Genomic DNA, 19,977 nt, shown 5'->3' on the forward strand with positions numbered 1-19,977 from the left:
AGAGAGGGATTGAGGCCCAATTGTGAAAAGCTTTATTGAGCAAGCTAAGGAATCTTGTGAAAAATGGGGAAAACACTTAGGTCAGAAAGTGAGTTTTTTGGGGGAAAGATAACCAGAGAAATTGAAGAGTACAATTTCTGAGGTAGAACTGATCGCTTAATGGCTACTTCCATGAGACAAGAAGTAGAGAATAAATCCAAGGTTGATTAGCTGAATGAAGCAAGTCTGTGGCAGACTGCCCGTCCTGGGAGGTTGGTGGGGGGTGATATGGTAAGAACGCATTTCCTTTTGCACTTAAGTTTCACATGACAAATGACACCATTTGGATACATCTATCAGATAGTTTGAAATAGAGACCTCATATTTGGGAGAATGTCCTCAGGGCTAAGAATATGGGTATAGGAGGCTTTGATGTTGAAGCCATAGGAATTTTACTTGTATGAGGATGTAAACTGATGGGAAATGGATGCGTTTAAGTAGCACGTAGAGGAGAAATCAGCAAAGGATACTAAATAGAGATGGGGAAGCTATAGCAATAGTAATCTTGGCTACTCTAATCATCTGATGTTCCATGAGGTCTCCAAGAACTGAAAAAATAAAAACAATTCCATGATGATTAAACTGATAAAATATATATTTGCCACCTATGTATTAACAGAGCACCTAGTAAAATTCTAGAAAAACTGCTATTGATTGATCTGCTCAGCTAAAATAAACACAAAATCCAGATAGGCCATTGATCCTTACATTCAAGAATACCAGAAGTCTTTGGTACATAGATTTTTGTCCTGGCTCTTCATCTGGGGTAATCATTTAAATTCTGTCTTAAAAAAAGATGTAAGTTCTCATCTTAAAAAAATAAAAGCTAAGCAGGGTAGAATACCTAGATGACATCTTACTTAGGTTGCTTCCAGTTCAAAATCTTAAGTTTCTCCAGAGAACCATGCAATTCTGAGATGGAAATCTTAAATAGATTTACTCAAGAGAAAATCCTGAAGTAATAATTCCTGCTTCCCAGTCCCACCCTTCCCCTTTCTTCAATAAATACTGATTTAAGAATCTCTAAAGTTATATATTTTTCCTGTTCCTGTCCTGAGTACAGCCGATTGTTACTCATCCACTCCGACTGGTGTCTGGCTTCACATCAGTGGAATGGCATCCATCTGTACTCCACCTAGAAAAGCCTCTCCTTCAGCACCTTCGAAGTGGCTCACCAAGCACGTGATACTCCTTTACATCCCAGTGCAATCCCCACAAGCTTTCTCCAGGTAGATGTGTTAAATGAGTCTGGGCTCTCTAGCTGGAGAACCCTATGTGGTTCAGCACACGGTGGAGACCTCAAGAATCAGATTTCTTTTTTCCTAACAAAAAAGAAAAAGACAAGAAGAAGAAAACGAAACCTTTACTTTTTAAAAAGCCTAATGATTCCCTTGCAACAGGCATTTACTTTAAACTATATAATCAAGTAACACTGGTTTGGGATGCATCAGGACTTGAATAACCAATGTTTGTCTCTTTCATTTGATTCTTGCAATACTTTGTGCCAGGCACTGTGATGATTCCTGGGGTTATATTAGTTAAAAAACAAAAAACAAAAAAACAATCCTTGTGAGGCCATTGCCAACTTTCGTGGCTGCACGCACGGACCGCGGCATCCAATCTTCCAGAAAGGCAGTTGGGTATTTCTTTAAGGATGCGGCGAGAGGCCTTTCTTTGGGCCGGGAAGCCGGCTCCCACATCGCTTCTCCGGCGTTCAGGACTCCGCGCACACCCAGCTTCCGGTCTCCGTCCCCACCTGCAGGTTCCGCCCCTGGGTCCGCCACGCTCCCAGCAGGCTCTGCGCGCGCGCCATTGCCCCGCCCCCCAAGCTTCGGTCCCGCCCCTTGCGGCGCCGGAGAGATGGCGGAGTTGGACGTTGGGCAGCACTGCCAGGTGGAGCACTGTCGGCAGCGAGGTGATCGGGGAGTCCCCACGCCCGGCCGCGGGAGACTCGGGCCCCGCTTTGACTCAGCGGATGGTGGCGGCGGGTGAGGGGTCTGAGGAGCGTGGCGGGTGCATTTCTTTTGGGTCTGCAGTGAGATGGTTGGTGCTTTTTCTGTTGCCCCCGAGTCTTTGAAGAGACTTGTGAAGATGTTCACTTTGATTTTGGAGCGCGTGGCGCGGTGGCAGTGCACGGAGCCCACTCCTTTCTGATGGGCACAGGGAAGGAGGACGCTTAGGTCTGGGAGAGTTCCCTCGTGGCTTTGCCACTGCTACCTTGGGAAAGCCACTAACCCAGACTTTTTGTTTACCTGTTTGCTTCTTATCTGTGAGACGAAGGAGTTGGGCGAGATCCATTTTTAACCTGGTGTTCACGGGCTTCTCAGTAGATGAGCGTCTATGAGAAGGCCCTTTAGCCGTGGTCAGATTCTCAAAGGGATCCTGATCCTCAGTCTGTTCCATTAGGTGATCGTTATGCTCTCCCAGCTCGGTCATTCTGTGATTCTGATTATCATTGTTTGAATAAACATTTACATATCATTGATTTTGGTGCTGGACCCACATAAAGGTATAAACTACAGTGTTTTACACAGAAGACCTTTCAGACTAGTGAGCTGCATTTTAGAGAGCATCAATAATAATAGGTGATGGTCTCTTTCCATTAAACTGAGAGACCTTGAAATAAACATAGCCTGAAGTAATGTTGTAATGTGGCACAGGCTTCCGGATGACATACACCTAGAACAGGCAAGTTTTTGAAGCATTAGAGCCACACAGACTGCTCAGTCTTTGGTACCTGGGTTTCATGCCAAATATGTGCCGTCACATTTGGCACATACTACATAAGGTGGCAAACAGATTTCATCTTCCACTGCAGCTTCAGTCATTAGTAGTAAGTGCCTGAATCACTGCGTTGATAAGAACTCTGAGGTTTAACTCAGTTTCAGTGGAGTGCCATGTTGATTAGTGATGTCTGCTGTGGGCAAGGACAGGCAACAATCCTTGCTAGGTCCTTGTTACTTGTAGCACTCTGTATATGTGTCTTTCACCACTGGCTGTGATCACCAGCCGCTCAGCAGGTAAGAACCTGTTAGTGTGCAGCCTTTTCATGTGAAAGCTTAGTTATCTGGGTTTTGACTGTAAGTTATGTGTGTCTGGTGTGCCGGATTCTCCCTAGTGAATCCAGTACACATATACTCTCTGTGACATAGTTCATCATCCTTTCCAACTTAACGTACCTTTAGTGTCAGTAACTGAGATGAGGCAAAGGCCTATCTCTTTCAGAATAGTGGGAAGGAGTTAAGATTTATAGTATGTTAAGTGGGTATCTTAAATTTCATCTACCTTCTGGACAGATAGAAGGATGGTATCAGGTGCCAGGAAATTATCTTGATCTTAACTCTTCCCCCTGGGTCCTCCTGGTTTGCATACAGTACTTACTTGGTTACCAAAAGTCTCAAAACAGCAAAGATGTACATTTTTTCCATATTAAAAAATGACAAAAATTTTGCAGAATACAGTATTGTATGCTTCAGTTTCTTTTCACTTGGTAACAACTCTATCCATAATTTCTTGGTATGAAAGAAGCTCATAGTATCATGCTTTGGTAATAGCAGTGACAGTTCATCAAGCAACTTTTCAGATGATGAAGGAACTGTTCTTGCCCTCTTATTCCACAGGCATAATTATCCAGAGGTCCCTTTTGGTTACAATAGGACCTCCTCTCTCTGTTTGGATTAAGATACTTGTGAAATGAGATCTTTCTGAGGCAGTTGTAGATTTCTCTAAAGTGGGACTGAACAGTACTCTCTGCTTTTCATTTTGTAAAAGTAGTGTAATTGGGTATTTCCAGCTTCTCTTGGCTGTATACTATAATTTAAAATGAGGTGTATTGAAAACAGCTTAGAGAATGATTGATTGTATGTAGTGAGCAATAGTGGGTTGCCACATCTAAGAATAGATACTTTTATGTGCTTTTCAAAAGTTCAGTTCTTAACTTAGTTGTTACTTAGTTACTTGGTCCTAACTCAGGTATTCCTCACCAGCAAGGAAAAAAAAAATTCAGCAATTAATTTTCAAAAATCAATCCATTTATTTAATTTCTGGAATCTCTTTGAAAGTATCTCTACCCCGACACTGCAGTATTTGTCTGAGTTGAGCATACTCAAAAGAAGTTAATTGCTGTATTATTTTTATTAATTATAGTTACTATCTTACTATTCTGATCTCATATATATATATAGATATAGATATAGATATAGATATCACTTGTTTTTTACAGTTACCCTGTCAGGTAGGTGTGTCATACAGCATAGATACAGATATAGGTCTATTCACACATGCATTTGGACATATATACACAGAAACCATATGCTTATATCTATCTAAGTTTCTGCATGTATATATTTATCTCTATATCTACCTGTCTATATCTTTCTGTTTTTATTACCTAATAATAGAGTTTTGGTTTTATATATGTATATTTATATACATATATAAAGACATACACTATATACTATATCAAATATATATATCCAAAGCTTTGCTATTAAGTAACTTACCTAGCATTGCTAGATTAGTAAACAGTGGAATTGAAACCCAGGTTTTTAACTCCAAATGCAGAATTTTTGCAGTATACAGATATCAAAAACAACACCTAATAAATCTGGGAAATAAAACAAAAAAGGAGCAGAAAAATGCCAGAACTTCTTTTTTTCTGAGTTAGCAATACAAATACAAGTAACATCTATGTCCTGGTGATCTAATTACTTTCAGCGTTATTGAGGTGGTGGTGACTTTTGTTTAACAGTGGTTATATAGTGACTTGCTATGCTAGGATATTAGTCAAAAAGGGAAGTTCTCCTGTGGTCCAATACTTTAAGATTATTTTTGCTTAAAAAAACTAAATCAAAATCAGATACTGACTGGTACATACATTTTTCCTCAATTTTAGATTTTCTTCCATTTATTTGTGATGGTTGTTCAGGAATATTTTGGTAAGTTAAGGTTTTACACAGGATTTGGGAGTAATTTTGGTGTTTGTAATACGGGGTTTATTTCTAAAAGTAAAATAATTTAAAATAGTTGTTACTTTAGCCATTGATATTTGGTATTCAGTATAGCAATTACTTGGGGCAAAAAAGAAACCGATTAGCCATAGGCTCTGATAACTTAATTCACATAAGTGACTAATCTTTAAGCTTCTAGAAATGTGATTATGTGTGTAAATTTATGTAAAAGTTATATTTTTAATTACAAGGAGAAGATAATATCCACAATATAAAGAATATGATTTTCAAAGCCCAGCTATGATTATTGCTCTTTATTTTAATTAAAAGTAATGCATATTTCTAAATCATTCAGAATTAAAGCACTCCTTTCACATTTTACTACTGATGATCTTTTAGAAATAAAAGAAATGCAAAGATTTGTTTGTATTTTCATAAAGGTAAATTAGCATGGTGAATTGCTTTTACTCATATTGAAATTGAACATTTGTTTTAAAACTTTTGAGACTAGATGCTCCGTCCTTGTCTGACATTTCAGTTTTTTCATCTATGCAAAGTTATTAATGTATTGTGAGTGTAATGTATCTTAAGAATACTAAACATTAAAATACCTCAAAATACTACAGTTATTTTTAAGTATGTTATTTGATTGCATGTAAATGAATGCTATTTTTTTAAATTATTTAAGCCTTGAACACAGAAGCAGGGAGTCTCATGGTTGTCCTGAGGTATGTTAATATTTTTCAATCTGATAAAACATAGTTGTATTCATGTCCTTTCATACAGAATTTGATTAGATTGAAAGCCAGTCAGGGCACCAGAGATTAAAGTTTGGCATGCTAAACTGTTAATATAAAGAGGCTTTTGCTTCATTTATATTATTTTTCGCTGTCTTAAAGAAAAAATTATCTACTTGGTATTTAAATTTTTTTATAACATTTCTATTTAGGTGGCCTATTTGCAGCAGGCTATATATTTATAAATATACATCGGAGTTAATGTCCTCACTATATACTTCCTCCAGTTCACTGTTGAATTCATTTTCACTGGTGCCTGGTGATAGGATCTGTGGTAGTAAATCATTCTGGTTTAGTCATCCTTAGATCACCAGGAACAAACCTGTAGTCTGACAAAATTCCCACCCTAATTCTGAATAAATCATAGATTAAGAACAGCCTGGCACATAGAAGCCAAAATATCACCCTATTACTGATAAAGAATAAGTTGAATGATGAGGCTTAGTGTGGAGCCAAATGGGTCCGCAAAGGAAATTCGGGATTGGGTAGACTTGCCCACCAGTCACAGCAGTACTGACCAGGTTAGGCTTTCTGCCTGAAAGCAGTTCAATTCCAGGAGGAAAAAGAAAGTGGAGCACTCCATGCCTAATGTTATTTTCTTAAATTTAGCAACGAAATAAGTTGTTCCACCTCTCCTGGGGCAGAGAGAGGCAGGGAGTTAAGCTGAATTCACTCCAGTGGGAAAGAAGGATTTGCTTCTAAAACTTTTCAGTGGATATTTATTCCTGCCCACCATTTACCACGCACTCTGCCAAGAATTTTCACATCTGTTCTCTCATTTATTGAAAATTAAGGTTACATGAGCTTCAGTTGAAATCTAACCCTTTCAAGTGTAAGTTATCAGTCCAAATCTGGCCCTTTGAAGTTTATGTGATCTATTTGAGGAAAATTAAAATTACCTAATATGTTGGTTTTATGCAAGATTAATTAGAAGAAAATACTCAGAGTTGTATAGTAAAACTTACTGATGTTTCTTATAGCTTAGAAATCTGTCCTGTGCTTTCTTTTTTCTTATAGTATCATTTGATTTCTATGAATGTCTCTTAGATTATTACGTCTCATTAATAAAATACTGAAACACCATTAGGCCATTGCAACAAATTTGGAAGGATACTTAAGTTAATTCTAACAAGATGTAACTATCATTTATATAAAGGAATGCCTTTTGGTTAGAGTTTTCAAGCAATTATTTCTCTAAGTTTATTCAACTAGTTAATTAATGCCCAGAATAGGCTGGCTGATCTAAATTTTTTTTTAATCCTATAAAATCTTCTCTTCCTGGGATGGAATATTTGCTGGTAATGAAATATGAAACAGAGCATAGAGAAAGATATGTGATTTTGAAAACTGTCTTTAACTCTTTATCTCATGGACAGATATATAATTTGTAAGTGTTTTATTCCCTGAGTTAATGTTTAATCCCCTAAAATCAGTATAGAAAGTAGATGTGACTTCCATTTGAGGGTTGACATAGGCCGGGCATGGTGGGTCACGCCAGTAATCCTAGCATTCTGCTAGGCTGAGTCAGGAGGATCGCTTGAGGTCAGGAGTTTGAGACCAGTCGGAGCAAAGAGGGAGACCCCATCTCTACTAAAAATAGAAAAAAATTAGCCAGGCAACTAAAAATTAAAAAAAAAAAATTTAAAAATTAGCTGGGCGTGATGGTGCGTGCCTGTAGTCCAGCTACTTGGGAGGCTGAGGCAGGAAGATCACTTGAGCATATTATTATGGGGGCATCTTTGTGTGGGACTGTTACAAAGTAGATTAAAATTGTAGAGAGTAACTGAATAGTCATTTTAATTTACTTAAACACAATAAATATACCACAGTAGGAAATATATTAAAATGTAGAACAGTCAGCACAGTAATCATTTCTCACATAAGCATTCATTATAATCTTTATGTGAGAGTATGTAACTTGCTCTAATAAGTTTAAACAAAAATGATGTGGATGCTGTCTTCTAACGTAGACTTGTTGATTTGCTTTAAATGTGAAATATAATGCCATTTCCCCCTTTGTATATTTTCAGGTGACTGTAATCAATGAAAGACTGAAGACAGATAAACATAAATCTTACCCATGCTCATTTAAGGACTGTGCTGAAAGAGAACTTGTGGCAGTTATATGTCCTTATTGTGAGAAAAACTTCTGCCTAAGGTGATCACTTAAACTATTCATGCTTTGTGTATCTGTTTAGTTACATACAAATACATGAGCTAGTGTCACTCTTTTCTTGCTCATAGACACCGTCATCAATCAGATCATGAGTGTGAAAAACTGGAAATCCCAAAGCCTCGAATGGCTGCCACTCAGAAACTTGTTAAAGACATTATTGGTAAGTATTTAAAAAGCTTATTTTGTTGCTTTCCTTACTGCTATATACTCTTAGTTCCAGAGCTCCTGCGTCTTATGTCCTCTTACCAGTTAACAGCCTTGATGGTCATAACTTGCATTTTGATGACATTCTTGTGACGTTATTTCTCACAAGGTCTGCCTGACCAATGAAAATTTGGAAATTGTTTGGAAGTACCCCCACCAGGGTCTTTTTGGCTGGGTCACTTAGATCAGCTAGTTAACCATTGTGGCTAGAAATGGTATTCATTAGACTGAAGTACCCAATTGCTTTCTGTAATGATTGAACTCTAGTCAGCTTTCCTACTGATAGTATGAGATACTAGGAAAGAGTGTATCTGTGACTTAGATCAATCTCTCAGCCAATATGTTAGTTCATAATTTTCATCCTGTATTAAGGATAGTTCCTTTATTGAAATCCTCTATAACCAAATCTTAAGGTTCTCTGTAGAAGCATTAGTGGCTGCTTTAGTTTAAATAGGCTTAAGTTGGAAAGAAGCACGTTAACAGTGAATTTTTTGATGTGGAGATTGCTTAGGTCAACCTCAATGATATTTTCCATTCATCATATAAATATAATATCTATACAATGAATATGTTCTCTCTATATTTCTACTGTGTGTAATTTGTGTACATTTCAGGGCCATAGTTAATAAATGCTTTATAATAAAACTCCAAAAAATCCGATGTAAAAGTTCTTATGTGCTTACATGCTTGCACTTAATCTCTTAGATTCCAAGACAGGAGAGACAACAAGTAAACGACGGAAAGGAGCCAAAAGTAGTGAAACAGCTGCAAAGGTTGCGTTGATGAAACTGAAGATGCATGCTGATGGGGATAAGTCATTGCCTCAGGTTGGTCTTAGAGATTTTTAAAAACAAAAAAATTCCACATATGATTGAAGTCCTCTTTTTTTTCTCCCTCCCATCAAGTAACAACTAACCTGAACCTGATATGTATCATTCCTAAAATTATATGGTATATGTCTGCAAAAATAATACATAGTTTTGTGAGTTTTTTTCCCTTTATGGAAACAGTAGAGGCCAGGAGCGGTGGCTCACACCTGTAATCCTAGCACTGTGGGAGGCTGAGGCAGAAGGATCTACTTGAGACTAGGAGTTCAAGACCAGCCTGCGCAACATAGTGAGACCCTGTCTCTATACAGAAAAAAAAAAAAAAGACACTGAACCCCATGTACCCTTCTTCAACTTGTTTTTTTTTTTTTTCCCACTTGGCATCATGATTTTAACATTTATCCATGCTGAAACATTCTGTCTAGTTCATTCATTTTGACAGCTCTACATTATTCCATAGTGTAAATATATCTGTGTTTATTCTCTTAATAAGCAAAATTCAGATTTTTCCAATTTTTTGCTATTATAAACTGTTCTACGATGAACATCCTTGAGTATGTATAGAAGTGTTTCCCTAGGACTGTACCTTTAAAACTTCACAATATCAATTATTTTCTCTAACAGCCCAGTATGTGTGTACATACTTGCATACCCTAACACAGTTTCATTAAGTGATACTCAGCCTTAATGTGTATTATATACTTTTATGTTTTGTATTCTATTTTATTTTGTTTTAAAGGATGTTGGTCAGAACCTACCAGGTTGATGTTCCAACCCCTGATGGATTAGAACCACCAGATTAAAAGATGCTACTTTAGGGAATATACCTAGAAATAGAAAAACTGAGTTATGAGATTTGCCCATCTTTAGCTTTACTAGATATTGTCAACTTATTATTGCCAGGGTTGTACTGATTTGTCTCTTTCAGTGCTATCTATTCTTGGCCATTTACCCTTTCATAAAAATTTTACTATCACTTTATCCTGTTCTGTGAAATTGTGATTTTGATAGGAATTGTGCTGAACTTTATATCAGACACAGTTGACGTCTTTAGAATTTTGACTCTTCCCATCAGTGTCTGTGGTTTGTCTTTCTAACTTTTCTTTAGGTCTTCTTTTATATGTAATTATAGAAGTAACACTCTGTAATGCTTATCATAAATATCTATATATCTTTTCTTAGGTTTATTCTTAGATTCTTTATAATTTTTGCTGTCATTGTAAATAAAAACTACATTTCCCTAATTGGTTATTGCCAGTTGGTACATGTTGCCCTTCTGTCTAGCAAATAAATTCCTAATAGTTCCCATACTTTGTAGATTTTCTGGGATATTTTCTGTACTGTCATATCTTTAGCAAATGCCAGTTTTTGTGGAGTTGTCCCTCCCTCAATTTTCTTTTCTCTTACTCCTTCTTTTCATTGTCATTTGTCTTACTGCTGAGATATTCAGAATAATGTTGAATAACATGGGTAATAGCAGGCATACTCATCATGTTTCAGACTTTAATGGAAATGCTTCTAAAGTTTCATCGAGTATTATATTTGCAGTAGATTTTTGATAGTAGCCTTTACAGGATAGCAGTATTCCTTTCTACTCCTAATTTGCTAGGAATTGATACCAGGAATGGGTATTAAACTGTACTATAGGTTTTTTTCTTACATCTAGTAAGATCTTTTGTTTTTTCCTTATCAATGTGATAAATTATATTGGTTGATTTCTGTTAAGTCACCAAATATTCCAGGATAAACTACTTGACTGGTATATAATTCTTTTAAAATATACTGCTAAATTGATTTGCTAATATATTATTTAGTGTTTTTTAGTGACATTACTAGCAAGATTATACTCAAATTGAGTGGCTTTTTTTTATTCTTTGAGATATTTGTCAAGGGTGGGGATTGTTTGTTATTGAAGTTTCGGTAACACTCTCTTAGGACCTTTGGATCTGTTTTCTTTCTTTTTGTTTTTTTATTTTCCTTTGTGATTTATTCCATTGCTTAGGAATTTATTTATTTATTTATTTTTATTTCAAGCATATTATGGGGGTACAAATGTTTAGGTTATGTATATTGCCCTTGCCCCACCTGAGTCAGAGCTTGAAGCATGTCCATCCCAGAGATGGTGCGCATTGCACCCATTACATGTGTATATACCCGTCCTCCCTTCTCCCCTCCCATCTGCCCAACACCCGATGAATGTTATTACTATATATGCACTTAAGTGTTGATCAGTTAATACCAGTTTGCTGGTGAGTACATGTGGTGCTTGTTTTTCCATTCTTGGGATACTTCACTTAGTAGAATGGGTTCCAAAGACATCTGCACTTGAATGTTTATAGCAGTGTAATTCACAATTGCAAAGATGTGGAAACAACCCAAGTGCCCATCAATACATGAGTGGATTAATAAAATGTGGTATATGTATACCATGGAGTTCTACTCAGCCACAAAAAACAATTATCCTGGATAGAGCTGTTTTCTTTTTTTTGAAGGGAGAATTTTGAATACTGTTGCAATGTGTTAAATCTTAGTTTATTTGGGTAATATATTTCTTATGAAGTCAATTTTGTTAAATAGTATTTTTCTAAAAAATTCCTATTTGATGTAGATTTTTCGATTTATTGTTATAAAGTTGTTCAAGGTTTTCTCTTATGATTCAAAATCTCTGTTGTGTCTTTAGTCATACCACTTCATTCTTAATATTTTTCCTTTGTACTTTTCTTTCTTTCCTGTTTAAACAGAGTAGCTAAAGGTTTATCTTTATTTTTTCTTAGTCTTTTCAAAGAACCATGTTTTGGTTTTATTGAACTGTATTTCTTTGTTCTTTCACTGATTTCTGCTCTTATATTATCTCAAACACACACAAGTTGCAACCATAGTGCAAAGAACTTTTCCATATCCTTTACTCAAATGCACCAATTGTTTACATTTTGCCTTGTTTGCTTTATCATTTGTATTATCTTTCTGTCCATATATGTGCACATATGTATGTGTGTGTGCTGTGTGTGTGTGTACTTACTAATTTTTGGTCTACTTGATGTATTAGTCTCGCAGATGTGTTAAAATCTCCCACTATGGGCCAGGCACAGTGGCTCACATCTGTCATCCTAGCACTTTGGGAGGACAAGACAGGAAGATCACTTGAGGTCAGTAATTCCTCACCAGCCTGAGCAAGAGCTCTACAAAAAAATAGAAAAATTAACCAGATGTGGTGACGTGCACCTGTAGTCCCAGCTACTCAGGTGGCTGAGGCAGGAGAATCACTTTCTTCTGGTAAATATTTAATTATTACATCTTTTTTTTTCATCCCTTTTATTCAACTTTTCTATATGTTTTGTTTTAGGGTGTCTCTTGTAAGCAGCATATAGCTGGACTTTGTTTTTTTAATTCAGTTTGATAGTATCTCTCTTTTATAGGTGAGTCGAATCCTTTTATATTTATTGTGATCACTGGTGCATTTGAACGTATTTCTTCCATCTTATGTTTTCTGCTCATCATCCTTATTCTTTGAATCTTTCTTTCTCTTTGCTGTCATCTTTTGCATCGCTTGAATTTATTCTGCTGGTTTACAAACCATTGATGATAGTTTTTTATTTTGATGATTATCCTTAATATTTTTCTTGTTTCAAATTTTATTTATTGAACATTTTTAAATAGCAAAGGTAGTACCTGCTTTTATCAAGTATAACCATTAAGAGCTATAAATCGGAAAAAAACCAAGACACCCTCCTATGTCCTTCATCCATTTCCATCCCCCTAAAACATTAGTTCTCAGTTGAAGGTGATTTTGTCCCTTAGGAGACATTTGGCAATGTCTGGAGACATTATTGGTTGTTACAGTTGGGGATGGGGTGCTACTGGTATCTAGTGGGTAGAGGCCAGAGATACTGTTAAACATCCTACGGGTGTACAGGACATGGCCCACAACAGAGAGTTTTCTGGTTTAAAATGTTAACACTGACAAAGTTGAGAAGACCTGCTCTGAAGTACCCAATAATATTATTCACATTATTTTGTAATTTTTTGTTACTGAAAATATAATAATAAAAACATCTATGGCACTTACTTTGTTCCAGGCACTCTTCTAACATGTTTCATTCCTTAGCTAGCTTATGAGGTATGCACTCTTAACTCTTACCCCAAAAAGCAAGGTAGCTTGCTAGTAACTAGCTACTGAGTGGAGAACTGTGAATTGAAACCAGGCAGTCAGGCTTCAGAGACAGTGTTCTTCACACATGTAATAATACATCATAGAGCACTCCACAAGTTTTTAGACCTAAGTTTTTCCCCTTATCATAAATGTTTGTGTATGTGTATTTGGAGGTGTAGATATAATAGAGAGATGTGTGTGTGTCTTTATTCATACATACTTTCATATATAATATACATATAAACACATGTACCCACATATATCTGCATATATACATGTATACATCCATGTATATGTGTATGTGTGTGTACATGTGTATAACTTTAAATAAATGGATATGTATTCTACTTGTATTAATATATGTATGAAAGGCATAAGGAGTGTCTTTCAGTCATCATTTTGTAAAAATTGCATCATTCATTTAGTCCACACATTTTTTTGAATACTTTTTATATACCAGGCCCTGGGGATACAGCAGTGAATGATAGAGAGTCCCTGACCTTAAGGAATTTATATTCCACTGGGGTGAGACATGTATAAAATATACAATATGTCATATAGTGATTAGGGCTAAAAATGAAAATAAAGATGATTTTGAGTGGATTATATATCTTTCTCTATATATATCCTTTTCTCGTTAATGCCTGGTAGAAATTCCCTCAGTGAACAAATGGCTCTAAATTATTTTCTTTAAAAGCTGCATCATATTCTGTGTGTAAGTGTACTGTGACTTATTTTGCCATTTTGCTAATGATGAGCATTGATTTTGTTTCCAGTTTTGGCTACAGTGCTAAGTAGCCTCAGTCTGATACTTTTATTTCTTGTGGGATAAATTCCCAAGAGTGTGTTTGCTGTGTCAAAGGGTATGTACTTTAGTACTTATCACTCTTTCTCTGACATATTTACTCTCATTTCACAGATAAATAATCTGGAGTTAAGTATTGCTTAAGATCACTCGCGTGGTAAGAGCCTACCATCCTAACCAGTTTGATATACTGCCTCGTGTGGCCAGACATGAGAGTACCCTTTTCCTCCCATGGTTTCCAGTAGCTGTTAGCACTCAATTTTTAAGTCCAGTCTCACGGCTATAAAAAGATATCCTATAATTGCTTTAATTTGCATTTCCATGACTACTATTCAGTCTGAGCATCTTTTCACATGTTTTCTAGTCATTTGGAATTGCTCTTCTCTGAATTGTCCACGCACATCATTTGATTATTTCTCTTATAGGTTGTCTTTCTATTTTGTTTAGTCAACTTATGGAAGCTCTTAGACTATAATAGGTATTTAGCCTTTATAAACAATCAATCTGGGCCACTGTGGCTCACACCTGTAATCCTTGCACTGTGGGAGGCTGAGGTGGGAGGATTGCTTGAGTTCAGGATTTCAAGACCAGCCTGAGCAAGAGCGAGATCCATCTCTACTAAAAATAGAAAAATTAGCTGAGCGTGGTGGTGCATGCCTATAGTCCCAGCTACTCCAGAGGCCGAGGCAAGAGGATCGCTTGAGCCCAGGAGTTTGAGGTTGCAGTGAGCTACTATAATGCCACTGCACCCTGCTCAGGGTGACAGAATGAGACTCTGTATCAAAAAAAAAAAAATAATAATCTGCTTTATAAATTGTTTTTTCAAAATCTGTCAAATATATTGATTTCACTTATGTTTCTTGTTGATATATCAATATTTTCATTTTTTCTAAGGTCTGTTTTTCATTCCTGTTTTGGTTTTCCTTAGGGTTTTTGTTTTATTTCCTTTTTTTTGTCTTTAATCCATCTGGATTTTTTTTGGATATGATATGAACTTAAGAACTAATGGCTTAATTTTATTTTCTTCCAGTTGTTTAGCTAGTTTTACCATCACTGATTATTAAATTGTCTTCATTTTATTTATTTACCATCACTGATTATTAAATAAATCAGGTTTTGGGCCTGACTTATATCTATTCCTGAAGGATTCATATTGGATTTGTATTATATGATATACATGAATTGTGGGAGAAATGACATTTTTATGACATTGTCTTCCTATAAGTACCTTCATATTTCTTTCTGTTTATTCAGATGTTTTATTGCCTTCTGTGATATTTTATATTTTTCTTCTTGTAAGTCATATTCCTTATTTTCATTGCTATTTATGTTATCGTTTTTGCTTCCATTGTGAACAGAATATTTGCCTCTACTTCTATTTTCAGACACTTACCACTCATAAATTAAAAAAAAAAAATCTTGAGTCCTGTATATTCACCTTATTCAGCTACATCACCAGCTTCTTTATTAATTATAGAAGTTTCTTTTCCTACTAGTGTTTTCAGTTTCTTAGTTATATAGTCATACCCCATTAACAAGTAAGGATAGCTTTAATTTTTGTTTTTCAATAATTATACCGGGTTTTTTTTGTAATATGTTATTTATCATGTTCAATGTCTTACAATAATGGTGATAATAGGTATGTACTTAAAATTTTAACGTATATAATTATTTTTTTCTAAAAGTCTAAAGTTACTTGCTATTATTGCCTCCTGCATAAGGTAAAGAGCTTGATGTGTTTTATCCAGTTGAATATCTCCTATCCTATCATCTTCGTTAAAACATAAAAATTATTTTTAATAGCTATTTAAATTTACCAACATACGTATACATATTTTTTCAGTTTCTCCCTTCTTAAAACTCACTTATATTTTTGCTGAAAGACATTCTTTAGTCGTTCATTCAATAAGGGTCTTTGGTCATAAACTCTATCAGTCTTTTTTATTTGAACATGGCCTCACCTTTAGCCGGATTGTCTGTTAGACTTGCTCAACTCTTTTAATATACTCTGTCATCCATTGTGAAGACATCTGTTGTTGGTCTTATTTTTGTCGCTTTATGGTTAATCTATCTTTTTTTGGTAGCGTTTAAAATTTTTACTTTTGATATTCTCCAATTGCAATGCAATGTTTCTAGGTGTGGATTTATTTTAATTATTCAGCTTGACATTGATGGTACATATTTAATTTTTGGAAAATTGTAGTCATATTTTCTCTGAATATTATTGCTTCTTCACTGTTTCTTCTCTTGTGAAACTCTTCTTGACATATTTTGGGGATATAGTAATATAATCTTTTTCTTTGTGTGTCTTTCTGCTACATTCTCAGTGACTTCCTCAAATTAAGCCTTTTTATTGAGGATTATAGAACTTTATCCTGTTTAAGTTTCTTATTCCAGAAACTGTATGTTTTAATTTTTATATTTCAAATTGTATCTTCATATTTTTTCTTTCATTTCTACCTATTTTGGTTTCATGACTGCTTACTGCTTTTTATCTCATTGTGCACCCAAAATAACTTATTTTAATGTCTTTTTAAAGTTCAGTTATCTGCATTTGCCCATAGTGAGTTAACCTGCAGTTTGTTTTGAAATTTGTTTACTGACTCTATATGTTCATCTTAAGTAGGAGGTTCTTTATATATCTCTGTCTCCTCTTGCTTGCCAATTCCTAGCTAGCAATTTTGCATTTTCTTCCCCCCGACCCCCCATCCAGGACTGCCATTCCAAATCCAAGTTTGAGATTGGCAGTATGTGCTTCTGTCCTACAGAGATTTTCAGGTTATGACAGATGCATTTACTGAGCTAGAAGACCTGGTCTTTGTTCACTGTCAGGAGGTTATATCTGTGCTTTTCTGCCTCCCTATCGATTTATATAAGCAATATCCTAAGTCAATGTTCAGCTGTAACTTCTTTAGCCTCCTTTCCTAGAGCACAGGTCCCACACTACCCTCTGCTTCCAAGCAGAGGACTTTATCTTTATACCCCTGTGGAGCTCTTATTTCCCATTTGCCCACAAGCTACACTCCTAAGTACCTCTTCCTCTTCTGGAGCCCTGAATGCCAGTGTCTCAGCCCGCCTGTCATTGTGCATTTCTGTTTCATTTTTGATTCTCAGATACATTAATCTCTCTCTCTCTTTTTTTTTTTTTTACATGAGGCTATATTTTTTAAATTTTCTCTTTCCATATTTATGTTCTTGCTTCTTTGTTTTTGGAGCAAGGATGGTTTGGTTATAGAGTTGGCTCAAAGCTTAAATTTCCAATGATTTCTTGTTTTCTCCTTTAATGCTTGTAATCTGAAATAATGACACTCTCCTGGGTCTTCAACAAATCTCAGTTCCTTAGTGCTGAGATGGGAATTGTGTAGAATCTATTATTTTTAAAATAACTATGATCTTTCCCACGCAACTTAGATATGCTCCGGTTATGCCAAAATTTGTGATGTAGGAGGAATTGATCTGTAAAGCTAGCACATTTTTAAAGTAGTTTTTAGGAAGCAAGGAAGATTAGAGGCCAAGCACCTCTGTTCCTATACTTACCTTCCTGCATTTGCTAATTAGGCAAGAAAACACACTATGAGGAGGCAGATAATGTATAGAATACTAGACAAACCATCTCCAAGTTCCTCTCTTTTGTTGATAAGGTACTTATATATGGTTTAGGGTTTTTTGTTTTTGATTTCTAAGTTTCTTTTTTTCTCCAAAGTTCTACTGTCTCCAAGTATGTAATGAGATCTTTCACACAAAAAGAAATGTTATATATATTGGGAATCTTTCAATGCCAAATGTCAGAAACTCAATTCCAACGAGCACAATCAAAACAACTTTTCTTCCTCATATAATGGTGAATGACAGATTGATCTGGTCTTAGGAGACAACCAAATTCCGGCACTCAAATTATGTTAAAAGAATCCTTCTGTTTTCTTGTCTTTTCTCTTTCTGTACTGGCCTCATTTTTTCCTATTTAAGGAGACTTTTTCCAAACTAACTTGGGATGGCTGTGGGGTGAGGGGTTTAGCTTCAGGCCACTCCAGGTTTAATTCAGTAAGACTTTAAAAGCTCAGGAAAAAAAGAGCTTTCCCTTCCCTCAGCTTTTGAACATAAAATCCCAGGAACAGACCCTGAATGGCCTAACTTAGGACACATGCCTGTCTTTGCACAGATCACGCTGGCCAGGGTCGTGGTCGTATGCCCATGCATTTAGGTGGATGCTGGGTTACTATGATCAGTTTCCAACTAAGAGTTGCATTGTTAGAGGGTAATTCTTCTCTGACCAGAAGAAGAGAGGAAGGGATGACACCAGCTAAAAACAGAGATGTCTATTTTACATATATATAATCTATATTTTAACTTTTTATTTTACAGACAGAAAGAATTTACTTTCAGGTTTTCTTGCCTAAGGGCAGCAAAGAGAAGAGCAAAGCAATGTTCTTTTGCCACCGATGGAGTATTGGGAAGGTCATAGACTTTGCAGCTTCTCTAGCCAGTCTTAAAAATGACAATAACAAATTAACAGCTAAGGTAACATTTAGTTATAATAATTTTTCCCTAAAAGTTTTAGGATCTAGAAGTTCTATACAAGCATGTGTGTTTATTACAGTATGATTTATTTCTCCCTTCACAGAAATTGAGGTTATGTCACATTACTTCAGGAGAAGCCTTACCCTTGGATCATACTTTGGAAACCTGGATTACTAAGGAGGATTGTCCTTTATATAATGGTGGAAATATTATCTTGGAGTATCTTAATGATGAAGAACTATTTTTAAAAAATGTTGATTCTTACTTAGAATAGTCATTCAGTGATACAAGCCAGAAATCACAAGGCAACTTCTATGTATATTTTTAAGTCAATTTATTTTACTATAAATACTGTTATTTTTAAAAGTTGTCTTTTTGCTTATTTCCATTTTATCATATTTTATATTATCGGTTTTCTATTACATTTGATTTTTTGTGTTTTAAACTTTAACTATGAACTGAAACTCAATTATTAGCAAATTCTTATATTTAATTAGCTTTTATTAGGTTATGCTGTAGTAGTAAAAACAAAGTTGTATCTCCTGGTGGGTTAACGTCACCTGTTGATTGGCTGTAGCACTGTTCCACGTCATCTTTATTCCAGGATTGAAGCTGAAGGAGTGCCCTTCTTTGGACACTTTGCCATTCTTATAGCAGAGGGAGAAGAGATGACAGAAATTTCAGCCCTCTCTCAGATAATACATGCATCATTTTTACTTTAAGCAAGTCTTATGGCTAAGCCTAGCATCATGGAGCCAGAAAGTGTAGGTTTAACTATCTACTTAAATTATGATGTATCCATTGTTGTGTGTTCATGAATTGTAGAAATTTAGAGATCATCTCATTCAATCTTCTAAGTTTTTAGATGAGGAATGTCAGGCCTAGGAAGAGAAAATGATTTTCTAGGTGTCATTTAACTGCATTGGGGCATATTTCTGATTAAAGACCCCCCTCCAGTAGGATTCATCTTTTTTTTTGTTAGTATGAGTATATTATAAATACAAAGAAAAATAGGTTATTTCAACTTCATTACTCTCTCTCTATAGATACCAAGAAAAACACATGCCAATTTTTTACCCACAAATTCAAATGAATGCTCCTAAATGATGTCTTCCATCTGTACCCAACAAAGTACCACTATATGGAGGGAATATAAATTGTTTCTATTTATTCTTTTCCCCTTTTCTATCATAATTGTCATGAACATGTGTAGTAGCTTTAGGTTTAATTAAAGGAATAAACTCGGAATGCTCATTTGGCCTATTTTCTTTCTAATTCTTTCTTCATATTATTTTCATGTGAGGAATGGAGATATTAACAATTTCTGACTTTTATCACCTGCTTATCATTCATTCATTAACATAGTTATTTGAGCATCTACTAAATATAAAGATCTATTTCTAATTGCCATAATGGATACAGTGAAGAGGCGTATACATACACACATACCTTGAGATACTGCAGATTCTGTTCCAGACATCATAACAAAGTAAATATCACAATAAATTGAGT

General features: G+C 35.5%; 1 protein-coding gene across 2 annotated transcripts; it reads left to right on the top strand.

The window, feature by feature from the left end:
- Positions 1-1,880: 1,880 nt before the first annotated feature.
- ZFAND1 (zinc finger AN1-type containing 1) lies at positions 1,881-19,719 on the top strand. 2 transcript variants are annotated; one of them, XM_045561796.1, is made up of 8 exons: positions 1,881-1,954; positions 4,934-4,976; positions 5,677-5,716; positions 7,816-7,943; positions 8,030-8,121; positions 8,871-8,992; positions 18,310-18,465; positions 18,569-19,719. In XM_045561796.1, the coding sequence occupies exons 1-8, from the start codon at positions 1,900-1,902 to the stop codon at positions 18,737-18,739; spliced, it is 807 nt and encodes a 268-aa protein (XP_045417752.1). In that variant the 5' UTR covers positions 1,881-1,899; the 3' UTR covers positions 18,740-19,719. The 2 variants fall into 2 exon arrangements, with proteins under 2 accessions (XP_045417752.1, XP_045417753.1); XM_045561797.1 differs by lacking the exon at positions 1,881-1,954 and adding an exon at positions 1,965-2,027.
- The last annotated feature ends 258 nt before the right edge of the window (positions 19,720-19,977 follow it).

This window comes from Lemur catta, chromosome 9 (assembly GCF_020740605.2).
Source record: "Lemur catta isolate mLemCat1 chromosome 9, mLemCat1.pri, whole genome shotgun sequence".
Lineage (NCBI taxonomy): Eukaryota > Metazoa > Chordata > Mammalia > Primates > Lemuridae > Lemur > Lemur catta.